Consider the following 14424-nt stretch of genomic DNA (forward strand, 5'->3'; position numbering starts at 1 on the left):
CCTCACTGCTCAGTCTGATAGCGCACAACATTTTTCTGTCTAGAGAGATCGAAGAAACATTTTCTGTTCAGCTGGTTCTGTGGACACAAAGGCCCAGCCCCGAAAACGGTGACCATTTCACAACAACAGGCCATTTTGCTCAAATTTAGAAACTCCTGCATTTTTAATCGATCAATAAGGTCAGCAGGTCTGAAGCGTGAGAGTTTTCTTTTCTTTTCCTTATTTATTTTTTGGTCTTAAATTGTAGTAAATTGCACATATGCAGGTTTCAATGGACTGAACAGCGGGGGAGGTATCTTCAGTTTTTTAGAAACAATTCACCGACAGAGGAATCAATACTGACAAAAACTGGCGGATCTGCTAGCGCAGTCAAGCGTCATCGCCCCGTGACCTCACCCATCGCTCCGTGAGGCGTCGATTTGAAGCCTCCTGGTTGTAATTTGTCTGTCGGCCATTTTTTACTAACTAGAGGACACGATTTTTAATGAATGTTCTTCTCCGAAAGGGCCCAGTTTGGACAGCGGTTGTTGTCTGGAGTTCTTAATTTGGTCATCACCATCTTATAAAGCTGTCAGGATATAATTTGACCTCTGACCCAACGACAACCGTACATGTCACGAAACTGAAATATTCACTTGAACATTATTAGTAAAACACAACTGTCATGTAATCCACTGCAGGAAGTACGACTGTTGAGAACAGCTGAACTCCAACGCTGCATCTTCAGTAATGAATCTGTTCTTAGTAAAATCATGAATGTTTTTAAAGGTTCTGGTTTCAGACGAGGTCCGAACCAGACCGGCCTGTAACACATCTACCTGTTAGTGTGTGTTCCCTCTAGGCTGAAGCCCAAAACAGCAAAACAACCCGACATGCAGTCTCTAGAGACCCCCCCCATCTCCACCCTGAGGTTTAACGACACGCACCGCTGAGCTCACACACAAACAACACACGCTCTCTCTTTCTTTTCCGTCTCCTTCCTCCTTTCTCAGTTTACTCCTTCAGGCTTCGCTTTTCACAACCTGTCCAAACATATTTGGCCTTCCTCTGTTTCCATCTGCTCCCTCGTCTCCTCCTCTCCTCTGGAGATGCTCTCTCCATCCTCATCTCTCACTTTGTCACTCACAGGCAGAGACAGAAAGAAACGACAGCTGTGCAGGCCAGAGTGTGTGCAGGGTGAATGGGAGGGAGGCTTTTAAACAGGAAGTGATTTGTAGATAAAAATGTTTTTCACTTCCCTCTGTTGCCCCCCCCTCCCCCCTCCGCTCCATGTTTGCCCCCCGGCTGCTGCCGGTTGGCTTTAAACTAGTTTCGGTTTTCAGTTATTCAAATCTGAAATCCTCTTTATGCTCGGCTGTTTTAATTCCCGCTCTGGAGACCTTGCCGCCTCTGGAGTGAAGGTCAGAGTCTAAATCCTGCAGCGTTCGCATTAACTCTAATAATGGACATCAACACTCTGACACTCATATGGAGTGGATGTCTCTCTCTCACTCTCTCTCTTCAGGTTTATTTTCCCAGAAGAGTGACGATCGGTGTGTAAATTAGCACCGAGGTCCAATAAATATATTGACAATAAATCAATGTTTTGATGCTGGACCTTCATCAGGCCGGTACGATTCCGTTGTCTCCTCTTCATACAGGAAGGTCTGACTGGCTGCCTGCTGACCGACAGCCGGTCATATTTAAACTCTTTTCCTGTTGAAGGTCCAGCACCAAAACATCTGCACACCTGCTTCACTTTGTCTTTCAGACAAAGGGCAGCTCCTCTAACAGACATAAAACAGAAGAATCAGCAGCCGCTTGCTGAGGTTGAACTTTTAGAGACAGTTGGTGTCAAAAACGCATCCAAATTAATTTTAAATGAGGAAAAACTGAACATTGAGGTCTTCAGCAGACTCTTATGATTTCACTGAGCAGGAAATCGGTCATGATGGGCAACTTTACGACAAAATGTGTTTCCAGCAGGTTGAGAGTGGTGCTGCACGACATCAGGTTTATTTAGAGAAACAGATCAGCGAACCGCGTCTGTGCGATGAGATGCAACTTTTCATTAGATCCAATCTTTCATGGAAAAGTGAGTCAAACACGAGGCGGCGTTGTGTGTCGCTGATGCAGAGTGATGCACCCCCCCCCCCCCCAAATGAATGGCGCTCTGTGCAAGGCCTCTGGTGTCGCAGCGCTTGTCTGAAGACGTCAGTTTGCTGTGAGATCGTTTACCTTCACGCCGAGGCCGAGACGGACATGTTGGAAAATAATTCAAACGCACAACATGCTCAGTCTCTCTTTCAGTCACGCTCACTAACTCATGATCAGCAGCTGTGATGAGGTGATGAGAGGCACCAGGAGCAGGATGACACCCGCAGACAGAAGCCCCTCAGTGGCTAAACACACACAACAACAACAACAACAACAGCAGACACACTAAATCACAGGGGATACATTGTCATTACTCTTGACTGGTTTCCAGGAGTTCACTGTAAACACGTCATTGTTCGCTGTTCAGCACGGCAGGAAGGGGACGGAGAATCAGAGCGCGGCAGAAAAACGCATCAAAGTGCAGCCGATGGAGGAAAAACTGAGGCGGGAAAAGAGGAGGACACAATGCAGAGTTTGAGACAAGGAGTGCAGCTGGAGGCCCACATGGTACTGAGGACAAAAATAAACCACTCATATCAAACAGGGGTCTGGAATTCCAGGACTTTTCCAGAACTTTCAATAATGAAACGGAGCCACATCTGTGTTTTTAAACACTCAAGGCTCGATTCATAAAAATCCACAACACAGATGGAAACCACAACAGCTGCTGGGTCGGTTGGTCGGTCTGTTCTTCGGTCGGTTGGTCGGTCTGTTCTTTGGTCAGTTGGTCGGTCTGTTGGTCGGTTGGTTAATCTGTTCTTTGGTCGGTTGGTCGGTCTGTTCTTTGGTCGGTTGGTCGGTTGGTTAATCTGTTCTTTGGTCGGTTGGTCGGTCGGTTGGTTAATCTGTTCTTCGGTCGGTTGGTCGGTCGGTTGGTTAATCTGTTCTTCGGTCGGTTGGTCGGTTGGTCGGTCTGTTCTTTGGTCGGTTGGTCGTTCTGTTCTTCAATCTTGGAAATGAATCCTTTAGCCTGTCGGGGGAGTCAGCCAATCAGAGGAGGCTCAAACTGCTGAACTACACTCAGATGCTTTTTGACTTTTAAAACCTCAGATTTACTTTCTAGCATCCTTTCAGACCACAGAATTAAAAACATGGACCTTCAACACAGCGCCGCTTTTACACTGAAATCCGTGACATTCAACAACCTGAGGCGCCGGCGTGATGCTGAACTCTGAGACGGCGATGCTCCACCGTCCAACCAAAGGAGCGTCAGAGACAGAGGGAGAGACGGCGTCCTTCAGAGCTCCAGCACAGGCCTGTCTGAGACACGGCCAGCCTCATGCTGGAAACCTGTGTGTGTTAATCCCACTCCACTCTCCCAGGCCCGACTGGCGTATCTCGCCGTGTTTGCCGTCTGGCCTGTTACAGTAATGCTGTAAGCTAATTGCTGATGGTTTGCTGGGGAAAATTAATATAACAGCCTGAGCCTAATGTGTTTAACTTGATTGAGATTAACGTCCCTTGAACTCACTCTTAATGCGTGACGGAGCAGCTGCTCCCGCTCATCCATACAGATGTGGCCTGAATAAAAATGCATGAATGAGTGGAACAATCCTGATTGATGGCAAACGATACATCAAGCAATTATAGATCTTTAATTTAGTTCGGCTATATTTCTGCGTGGCAGACTTCCTGCACAGTACAACAGCGCACAGAGTGCACTTTTCATTTCAATTTCACCACTTAATTTACATTAGCAAGAGAGAAAATGAAAGTCTGAGGTTATGATCAGCATTTTAATGGAGCCCACTCTCCAGTTTCCTCCGTTGGACCTGCACCCTGAAGGATTACCACCAGGCCTTTCTCTGAGGCTGAAGTGCCTACGATTGTTTTCTTATTAAACCAGAGAAGAAGGAAGAGTTATTTTTGGCCTAAAGGGTCGAGAGCTGACGGACTGCTGGAGAACCTTCAAGGCTTTCATGGGCACGAAGCTTCTGCGGGATGGATCATCGCACCGACAGCCAACTGAATTTTTAGCGTTTCATAATGAAAACATTGTGATGATTTTGAAGCATAGCTGTAATAAAAACATCCAACTATGAGACGTGGAAGTCGTGTTGATGCTCTGACTCGTGGTTTTTATTTCCCACCATTCACTCCCTCGGCCCAACTCCACAGGTTGATCCGCCTCCGCTGCGATGGGCAGTTTTAGAGCGTAATATGAACTAAATGGTTGTTTTGCATATCAGTTAATGAAATCCTCACATTTCTGAAGCTGCAACCAGAAAGCTAATCAATAACTAAATATTTCCTGGCTCATTTAAACAACAACTTAAATAAACATATTTAGATAAACTGGCTCATCATTTATTTATCTTTTCCAGATGTTGAAGTTGTTCTTCATTCATTAGGAATCAACATACAGATGGATCACACACCCACGTTGCGTTTGTCTCTCTGGACATTTTGTGTTTTTCTACAGTTGTGCCGTGTCTCTTTACGTCCCAACATGGCAGCCGTGGTTTCAAACAGAGTCTCAGTCCATCCACATCTCAGGCTGAGCTTCATTTCTCATTCTAGTGGAGACACCAAAATCAGTCCACAAGATATTAAACATGTCGGGTTGAATTTAGGGAAATGTGGATAATGAGGAAATATCTCTGTTTGATGGAACGGTGACGCCACAAAAAAAGCTTCACTGAGGAGCTGGAAGAAGACGACAGAGAAAACGAGTCTCAGTGGGGGAGGAAGGCACGTGTGGGGAGACCAGAGATGAGGACGATAATGATGATCTTTACCTCCTACTGCACATACAAGCTCTTGCTAAATACTCAATCGCTGCACTGATGCAACAGTTTGGAGTCTGCAGACTGAACAAGGAGCTTCATTACTAATGTGTGTGTCTGTGTGTGTGTGTAGAAAGTAACATATCTGTGTGTCAGACATGTGTCAGCGAGTTTTGTCATAGTATTGTGAGCTGTACAGGAACCAACCAACCACACCTTCACTGCTAAATTCCCCCCACAGTGAGAAGGTGTGTGTTTTAATCTTGACCAAGGTGTGTCTGTGTGTCTGTGTCTGCAGTCCTCATTTAAATTTTCATACTAAGCAGCCAGACATTGTGTGTGTTTGAGTCAAAATCTTAAATTCCCCAAAAAGAAATTGATTTTTTTTTTTCTTTTTATCTTCCTGTCCTGATGTCTCCGTCCTAAAAATCCCTTAAGCCTCCAAAACCAAAACAACAATAAAAAAAAAAAAAAAGAAGAAGCTTTTGACAGATTCTGGCACATTCAGGCCGACTCTGACAGGTGCAGAGGTTCGATACCGAGCCCCGTCTGTCACAGCCGGCGGTGCCTGTCGCCGACATCACTCGTCTCATCTGTCCGTCCTTTCATCCGCTTCCTCCTCAGCAGCAGTCAAAGGACTCTCTGTTCAGCTCGGGCGTCCTGACTCACGGCCCCAATAGGCCGGTTACGGTACCAACGACCCCTGAAAACACACACACCTGACTGCTGAGGTGAAATATGAGGCTGGACGTTGGTGTCAGATGTGAAACATGCTCAGAAGGTCATAAAGCAGAAGAGTGTCACAGTTTAACGTCACAGAAGTCCAGTGGCCTTGCAGTCCGGGGCTGCAGATCATTTACTGAAGTGAAGGCACCGACATCACAGTGAAGCAGCCAAAGTTCAAATCCTTCTTTCAGAAGAAGCTCCAGATTAAAAGTAAAAGAGACAAATACAATCATCTATAGTCTTGATGGTTTTGCACAAAGAAGCGTTTTCCTCACAGCTGACTAATCTGAGTCCATTCCACACACCGACAGGCGGTTCAGAGGAAACCCCGACTCCTTACTGTTAAACCAAAATGACAAACAGAGCTCCTCTGTGTTAATCTGTACTGGAGGCTGGAGCCAATCTGAGCCTGGAGAGGCCACCACAGGACCGACACGCAGAGACAAACATGTTCATGTCTTCGCACCTGAGAAGTAAATCCACACAGAGAAGCTCAGAGGAGGAGGAGATGATCCCCTCAAACTCAGGAGCAACACAGTGTTCACACGTTTTTCATGCAAAAATGAAAGCCAGAGAGAATCTAAAGCTGAGGGACTTTGTGCTGCGAGAGGAATAAATTATTCAGCCCGAACGGTTGTGGAGGGAAAATACAGCGCCAAGTGCAGGCTCTTTAGATTTTTCTTAAGCAGCTGAATAAACACTTCACACGTTCCTCCTCCTGGCTGATAAAAGGTGACATATCACCTGAGGTGGAGCTGATATCTAAGACGGGAAAGGTCGAGATCCCAAAACATGATCCTCCGTGCCTGCAGGGTCCAGTGACCTGCAACCTGAGCACAGGTGAGCGTGGAAAAGCATGATGTCACCCAGGTGAGGGGTCTGTCCTGGACATTAGTCCTAATCCTTAAGGTGCCTTTAATTGCATGAAGAAGAAGAAACTTTTCTCATTTTGCACAGTCATATTCTTCCACCTGAGAAATGTGGTGTGTCTGCTTTCACAGTCTGACTGATAAAGATGGCCAAACAGGGAAGATGTGCGTAAAACCGAGGAGGCTGGCCCAGACTGGTCCCTGAACCCGGCACAGCTTTAAAACTGATTTATATTTTTCCTAATGAGACATTTCCCATCAATGTTCCCATAAATGCTTCGATCTGACACCGAATAACGTCCTTCTTCAATTAAATGGTTCCAGGGAGTTTTGCTGGAGGTTGCCTACATCGAGACAGCATTTAAAAACACATTGGCTTACCTTTATGATGCTGCTCCGACGGGGTGCTGCCTTCACGGACTCCAGGAGAATGGTGTCGGTGTCCTGGCCGACACCGGGGAGGATGACACCGCTCCGCCGGCCCCGGGACACCCTCGGCGGGATGCAGTCCGGCGGTCCGTCGCTGCACAGTCCGTCTCCAAATCCATCACGCTCAGACATGTCTGGCTGGAGTTTGGTTCAGGGATTGGTTTTTTTTATATAAATATAGAAATTAAATGAAAAAATAAAGAGAAAAGAATCAATAAACTAGCTGTTGGATCCGAGCCGAAGAAAGTTTGAGTCTTCGGAGCGTCGGTGCCATTTAAAGGAGAGACGGATCCAGCATCACCCGGTTCAGACTCTCACAGTCCCTGAGATCCGGATTCAGGTCTCAGCTGGTCTCCGCGGTCCATTCCGGCTCCACAGACTCGTGTCAAACTCAAAGCATGGCGGGCAGGTTCAGGTGAAACCGGACCGGTGCGCTCCCCGGAGACGCGCAACAAGTCCTCCCTGTTCCCCCAGCTGCGTGTCTTCGAGGCGGCCAAGACATGAGAGACCGCCCCCCTCCTTCCTCCACCACCACCACCACCTCAGCCCGGAGAGGAGAGATTAAAAAATGTTTGGAAACACGGTCCAGCAGAAAGCCGACTCCTTCCTCCGCTGCCTCTGCCCCCCCGCCGCCCCTCCAAAGCGCATCGATGCCAAAGTGCGGCCAAAAGGAGCGAAGATCTGCCGACGCGGTGCGCAACAGTCCGCACGGAACAGGCGGCCCCGGTCCGACTCCGGAGAGGTCTGGGAACACAATTGACAGTCGGACCTCCTCCCTTCACCCTTTTTCCCCCGCCAGGCTCCTCCCACACGCCGCCCCCGAGCCGTGATTGACGCGCCGAGGGGGCCAATGCGCGCCGGGATTTGGAAGCCGTCGCGGCGTCTGATAGGCGGAGAGTCGGGTCCAGGTACCGGAGAGAGAGTCCCCAGGACTCCCGGAGGAGCAGGTCTGGTGGTGGGGGGGGGGGCGAATGGAGGTGGATTGTTTTTCATGTGTTTAATTTCTTTAATCAATAAATTCGTGTTCACTTTTCAGCTTTCAAAGTAAAAATATACCAAACAACGAAATTTCCTCCTTCAGATCAGATCAGATCAGATGATGACCTGTGACCTCTGACCTTTGATTATTGTGGCTGGCCCATAGAGACAGGTGTAATAAAAATGTGATATATTATTCATTGCCTTTTCTTTCTGTTGGGTCCTTTCCAGAGAGGGTCAGGGAGACAGCACCCCCCCAGCTTCCCTCGAGGCAGGCAGCCATTTAGTGTCTTGCTCAAGGACACGTCTACAGGGAGGACACACTTGAACCCTGCTCATCCTGATAGTGTGAAAAATGTTTTGCAGTCAGGTGGTCGGGCCAAGATGTAGGAGTGATGACGAGGGGATTTACGCAACAGAGTCCTGGAGAACGTTAAAGTGACTCACGTTACGGATTCAAATCATTTTGCTGTGGTCTGCTGACTTTTTTGAACAGCTGTTCCTGATAAAGGGGCCGGTGGGAGTCCATGGGCATTTTCACCTTTTCGAAATAAAGCTGGAAACCAATGAAGTGGCAGCAAATAGGAATTTTATTCCAGCAGCTGTAACAGTGAGCCTGCTAAATGAGGTCCACATAGAAAACAGCAACCTGTGAGTGTTTGTGTGTCCAAAAACATCCCTGACAGCTCAGATTAAAATGGACCATTGTGAAAAATCCTGCCTTTTCTTCAGACGCTGGATGTCTGCCCGATGACTCCACTGTAGAGCAAACACAACGAAAACACGCTCACAATCAAGTTCATTGATCACACAGAGATCTGTGCACCTGCTTGATTGTCCTCCGTCCTGGAAAATTATAGTCACAACAGTGTGATTTTCCATCTGTCTGCTCTGTCACCTGTCAAACACTGAGGCTGTTCATCAAACACACCACAGCGTGGCAGGTTCAGAGCAAAAACCCAGATCTCTGACCAGATCACTGCAGCCGAGAGCTGCTGTTGCAGGTTTTTGGTGCGATAATAGACATTTTCCACTCATTACTTTTGAATTATGTGGAGATTTTTGTGCACAAAAGCAACTTCTCATTGCGAGCTCATTATAAAGTCTTTCTGCAACCTGCGGTGAAAAGTGTGGGGACGGCCGGTCCGGTCTCCTGCTGGTCGCCGTTTTGATCCAACAAATTTTGGTACAATCATTAAAAGTTTCACAAAAAAAAAAAAAATCACAAATATTTCGAGCCCGGCTCTAAATACACAGGATACATCCATCTATATGATGTAAACTCTTCACCCTCATTTTCCAAGAATGGACTTCTATCCCTCAAAGCCATGATGAGGGTTTTGCACGTGTGCACAAAGAAAGCGTACGTCCTAAATCCTGCATGAACTTTGTGTCGCCTTCTGATTTAGTGGAAACACTTTGAAGGCGGTTGAGACTTACACTCAGCGGCTCCACTGAATCCCCTGAAATATTTTTGAAGGCTGAGCAGATATGAACATGTGTGTGTGTGTGTGTTTCACACTGCTGTGGAATGTGGTCGGCCGGTGAGGCCCATTAACGCAGGGAGCCCACCAGTCACATGTCAGTGTCAGTGTTTGTGGAAAGAGAGAATTTGTCGTGTTTCTCATAAAGATCAGACAGACGAAGACTCTTTGCTGTTGAGTTACAGACTATAAATGTTTCTTTGTTTATGTCATTCCCGAAGACCTTCCATCGTTTTAAATCGAGTTCGAGCTTCTTTTTTTTTTAAAGATCTCCACCCAGCTTCAGTCCTGTTTGGCTCCTAAAAGTTCATTTTCAGGGCTGCTAGTTCACCGTGGACCTGTTTGATATCACAGGCAATCTGACCCACAGGCCTCAGATCTACGTCAGTCACTGACTTCCTGTCTCTCTTTGACTGTGTGATAAAGCTAAAGGTGAACAAATGTCCCAAAAAAAAGAGAGAATATTTTATCTCATCAGTCAAAAAGTCATTTCTCTTGGTGTCGAGTCTGTAAATGTTAAAATGAAGAAAAAATCTGGACCTCCTCCAACTGAAAACTGCAGTGAATCAATGCTATATAAATAAAAATGGACTTATTGCAACTAAATGAAATCACCACCATTTATCTGAGTACAGTGGAAACAGAATAGCACTCCTTAAAAGTCCCAGAATCTCGAAAATGAAACTGAATTAAACTAAAAAGGAAGAATTTTTAATAAAAATCTGACAGTTAGCAGATGTTGATGTTATGAGTAGTAGCCAACAGCTAAATAACAAGCTGGTTTGTTATTCAAGGCCCCTTAGGAAGCCTACTTCCTGTTTTTCATTAAATGTTTAATAGTATAGAAAATGTATTTTGGTTCTCCGGCTAGCTTAGCTTAGCACAAAGACTGGAAATAGAAAGCCTAGCTCTGAAAAAAACTTTAAAATAATTCACCTTTTAATTCTTCTAAAGCTACACGTTATATTTTCTCCATGTTAAAACAAGATAGAGACTTTTTCAAATGTGTTCATCTGTGAACTATTCTGGATTTTTTGACTGTCAGTCTTTTCATCTCAGCACAAAGTCGAATTAGCACGTTCGCCAAAATGTCAAACTTTTCATTTCTCTGTGCGCCAGCATGATTGATTTCCCGGTAATCTCTGAGAAGTGGGAAGAAAAGCTGCTAATCTGACAGACGTCGGTTCAAGGAAGAACTAAAATTCAGGAGGGCTCAGAAGAACGAGGATCCATATTACAGGATGCCTTTAAGTCTTGTTTGGGTCCCACTGGATGATAACAAGTCTAAGCTGCTTAAACTCAAACAGCTGATGAATTCCTTATTTCTCAAAGAAATATGACTTTTATTCTCATGCTTATCACTGACATTTAAATGCCAGTTCACTTGGCCTTGCTGCAAAGTAATAAAAGCTTTTGAGACGAGGTGACAGTTGAATAAATGACCTCAGAAAAAACACGAGTGAGGTGGAAGGGGAGAAAAAGAAAAACCCAAAACAAAGCTAATGGTTTTTGATCCCGAGGTGAACAAGGCATTTCCAAGTGTCGTGCTGCTGAAACTGGTGTGTTCATGCTACGATGCCACTGTGGCGCAAGAGAAAGTCAGAGCCAAGTGTGTGTGGTCGTGCACACGTGTAAAATGCAGTAGACAGGTGCACGCTGTTCTGTGTTGGGTTCGTCTGCCTGTTTCCTCAAGACCTTGACAAATAAAAAATAAAAATCAGGTCACCCTCTTCTACCAGCTCTTCCTCCTCTGTGTCACGTAAACATTGTCTTCATCCTCCCTTCACGTCGGGCTTTTTATTGGACCGTATTAGATATATTTGGCTTTGTTTATTTTACCGTTATTCACATAGACAGCTAATAAATAAAAGAAGAGTGGCTGAAAAACAGGCCACAGTATTCTGAAGCAGGCTGAAAGAGAAGTCAGCCACCACAGCGCTTTATGTTTTTTGGTACTTTGGTTTCACAACAACTAAAAGGACTTCTGGATAAATGGTCGCTGTAGATGATGGATGGATGCTTTTCTGTTGGCGGCAAATTGAGATTAAAATAACATAAAGTAACAATAAAAAAAGATACTTCCTTTGTTTTTAGACACAATTTCCTCTTTATATATTTAAGTTCTATTAAACAGCTTGACATGTTAAAAAAAAAAAAAAAGACACTTTAAAAATGTTCCTTCCTAAAATATCAACTAGATGGCGCCATCCTATAACAAATCCAGACAAACAGCTGGGATGAAGCCAGATTGGATCATCCCACCACGTATCCTATAATTTCATTTCATTTAATAATGCACCCTGAGTGTGAGGATTTGTCCTTCTGGGTTCACAGTTTCAGGTCAAACAAACGTGAGATGACACATTAAATGTTTAGAGCAGATTAAACCTGGTATACTTGACGGGACGCCTCGCTGAAAAGCTGTTTTCTTCCAGGACATTGTTAATGAATGAGATACAGAAAATTAACATCAATATATAATAAAAACTGAGTACACGTCTTCCTGTCTGGTCTAATGAATTCAACCAGACAGGAAGACATATTCAGGTCAGATGTCATGGTGAGCGTTTCATTCACTGCTGTATAAACTGCCCAGTTCCTTCCAGTTCTCTGCTCTGTATTTAGTGAACGAGGGCCCCGGGTTTCCTTTCCAGCGCCTCTTGGCCGGGTGGAGCTACTGAATGATGGCGGTTTCCTGCTGCAGGGTTGGTCAACTTTTAAACCATTTTGGTGTTATTTTTGCAGCGTGTGCGACGTCAACATGTGTGCGTGTCTGTGTGTGTCTGAATATTCAATTCATTGCTTCTTATTGTACATTTGACAGCTGCATTATATTAATATTATTGGATGTCAATGTGGAGTAATCTGTTATTTTGAATAGAATAAGTCAAAATCATATTTACCTTATGATATATTTGTCCATTAAAACATCTTTTATAAAGCAGGAGTCTGCCTATTAGTGTTAAAATGTGATAATATAGATATACAGAGAGAGAGTATATATTACTGTGGATGATTAACATGTTAATGTTAATAAATTGTCCCTAAAGTTTTTAGATTCAAACTGACTTGAAGTGTGAGTCTCCTGAATCCGTTGGATGTGTTTCACAAATTATTGGATAGTCACACCAAAACAAAACATTCATAAAGAAATGCAATAACAATACAACAAATATGAAACACCTGAAGTGAAGTGGATCCTGCAGGTCTCTGCTCAGGCTGCTGCAAATATGATATATATATATATATATATATATATATATATTTATTCATTTATGTACAAAATCATTCAGTAAAATTATTTAAGGAACTTTTCCTCCTGTCTCTCATCCACACAGCTGCTTCCTTCCTTTCATTCATTCAGACAAAAGAGCAGTCAACATGGCTGAAAACTTCAGACAGGAAGACCGAACCATCCTCATTCATACAACAACCAGCAGAATGTGGAGGCTGGGCAGAGCGCTCTAATGTCATTTATCGCCGTATGTATCGACCTTCTTCACCGTCTCGCACGCGAAATAACATGTTGTGTTGTAAAAGTGGGTATCATGTTCTGACAGCAGCAGTTCAAGAACAAATATCCGCCTGAAGCTCTCAAACAATCAGACCAGATGAGCAATAACAGCTCATCTGGTCTGAAACGGATCCAAGTGAGTGTTTGACAGACAGCACCTGCTGGTGGTTTCTCCATGAGGACATGCAGCTGCTGTTATTGGCCCAAAGCCTCCGCTGCCAGCCTAAACCCGGTTCCCCTTCCAGTGTGTGTGTGTGTGTGTGTGTGAGTCCAGAGCCGTTGAAGTGAACACCATTCTGCGTTATCAGGACACTTTGGTTTGAAGGTTAAGGTTAGAATTATAGCATTGGAACATAACACACAAACAACATAAGTCCTGTCAGCATAAACTCAAAGCTTAACTGACTAGAGAAGGTTACAGTGCTAAGAGGTTGGTGTTTATTCTGCTTTCACATAATAATGTTCAAATCTGATCAAAATGTCTGATTCAGAGTTACAGGCCCTCTTTATCCGGTGCAAAGCAGCTGCCCTTCAAAATGTTCTAAAAATCTTCTGGGTATCTCTTTTCTAGTGAAATCCCTAATTTACTTGACCAGGTGGTACAGAAGTTCAAACTAACGAGTATTTTTGTTTTTTGTCTAGAATGTAAATGGAAGTGGCACCAAATGGGCAAAATGAAACGAAATAAGTCAGAGTGGATTTTAAACCTTACAGTAACATGATCTCATTGTAAAAACAATGGCAGGACATTTTCAACATATTGGCCAACAAACCCTCAGGCTGCACCTTCGGCCTTTCAAACACGTCTAAAGGATTATTTACAGAACCATGAGGGCAGTGATGCACCTTCGGTTCAGTTTTACTGTCGGCCATCTGCCCTCTTTTCTTCATGGACGTAACTACAAGGGGCCAATTCAATCAGTGGCCATTTATCAGCGAGGTCCTGCCAGACTGTCGGGATTAACTTTCTCTACTTGCGGTCTTTGTAACTCAAACCTCTCCGTGGTTGTGGTTGTTATAACATGGCTCTGTAACAACATCCAGATCAGAACCAACATGTGGCGTCAAACGGTGGGGTCAAACCCGAGGCCCCTCCGTGCACACACACCTTCATTCTGCTGACCTCTGACCTCTGTTGCTGACTGATCTCCACTTCAGACCATTAGGGGCCAAGCAGCGCTCCATCTGAACTCCTTCCTCTGTGATGGAGGGAGGGACAACATCTGAACAAAAAGGGCAAAAGAGCTAAACACAATCCTGATCTGCACGCAGAAAGAAGGGCTGTTCCGTGTTTAAATCAACTTCAACATAAGATGGGTGAAAAAGTACACGCTTGGTGTGTTGAACCATTTGTGAGTTACTCTCAGTGTTCAACAAAAGCCTGACCAAAAAACAAGTGATAAATCAAACAGCTATTCAATGTCTATGATAATCCTGCAGCATTTCTCTATAAACTGTAACATTAACTGCTTTCTGGTGGATTTTCTGAAGAAGAGTTCATCTTCTGGGAACCATGAGTAAACACCGACCACATGGTGTCATGGCGGACGGTGCTCCCGCCT

The 14424-nt window shown here is 44.7% G+C and overlaps 1 protein-coding gene across 2 annotated transcripts in view; it reads right to left on the bottom strand.

Moving 5' to 3' along the window:
- Window positions 1–7627, bottom strand: part of plcl1 (phospholipase C like 1) — a 52744-nt gene extending 45117 nt beyond the window's left edge. For both annotated transcript variants that reach the window (XM_029530147.1, XM_029530146.1), the window contains exon 1: window positions 6839–7627. In XM_029530147.1, coding sequence (XP_029386007.1) covers window positions 6839–7018 — 180 coding nt within the window. In that variant the 5' untranslated portion in view covers window positions 7019–7627. The remainder of the gene's footprint in view (window positions 1–6838) is intronic.
- Window positions 7628–14424: the final 6797 nt, after the last annotated feature.

The sequence above is a fragment of the Echeneis naucrates genome, chromosome 21, assembly GCF_900963305.1.
Source record: "Echeneis naucrates chromosome 21, fEcheNa1.1, whole genome shotgun sequence".
NCBI lineage: Eukaryota > Metazoa > Chordata > Actinopteri > Carangiformes > Echeneidae > Echeneis > Echeneis naucrates.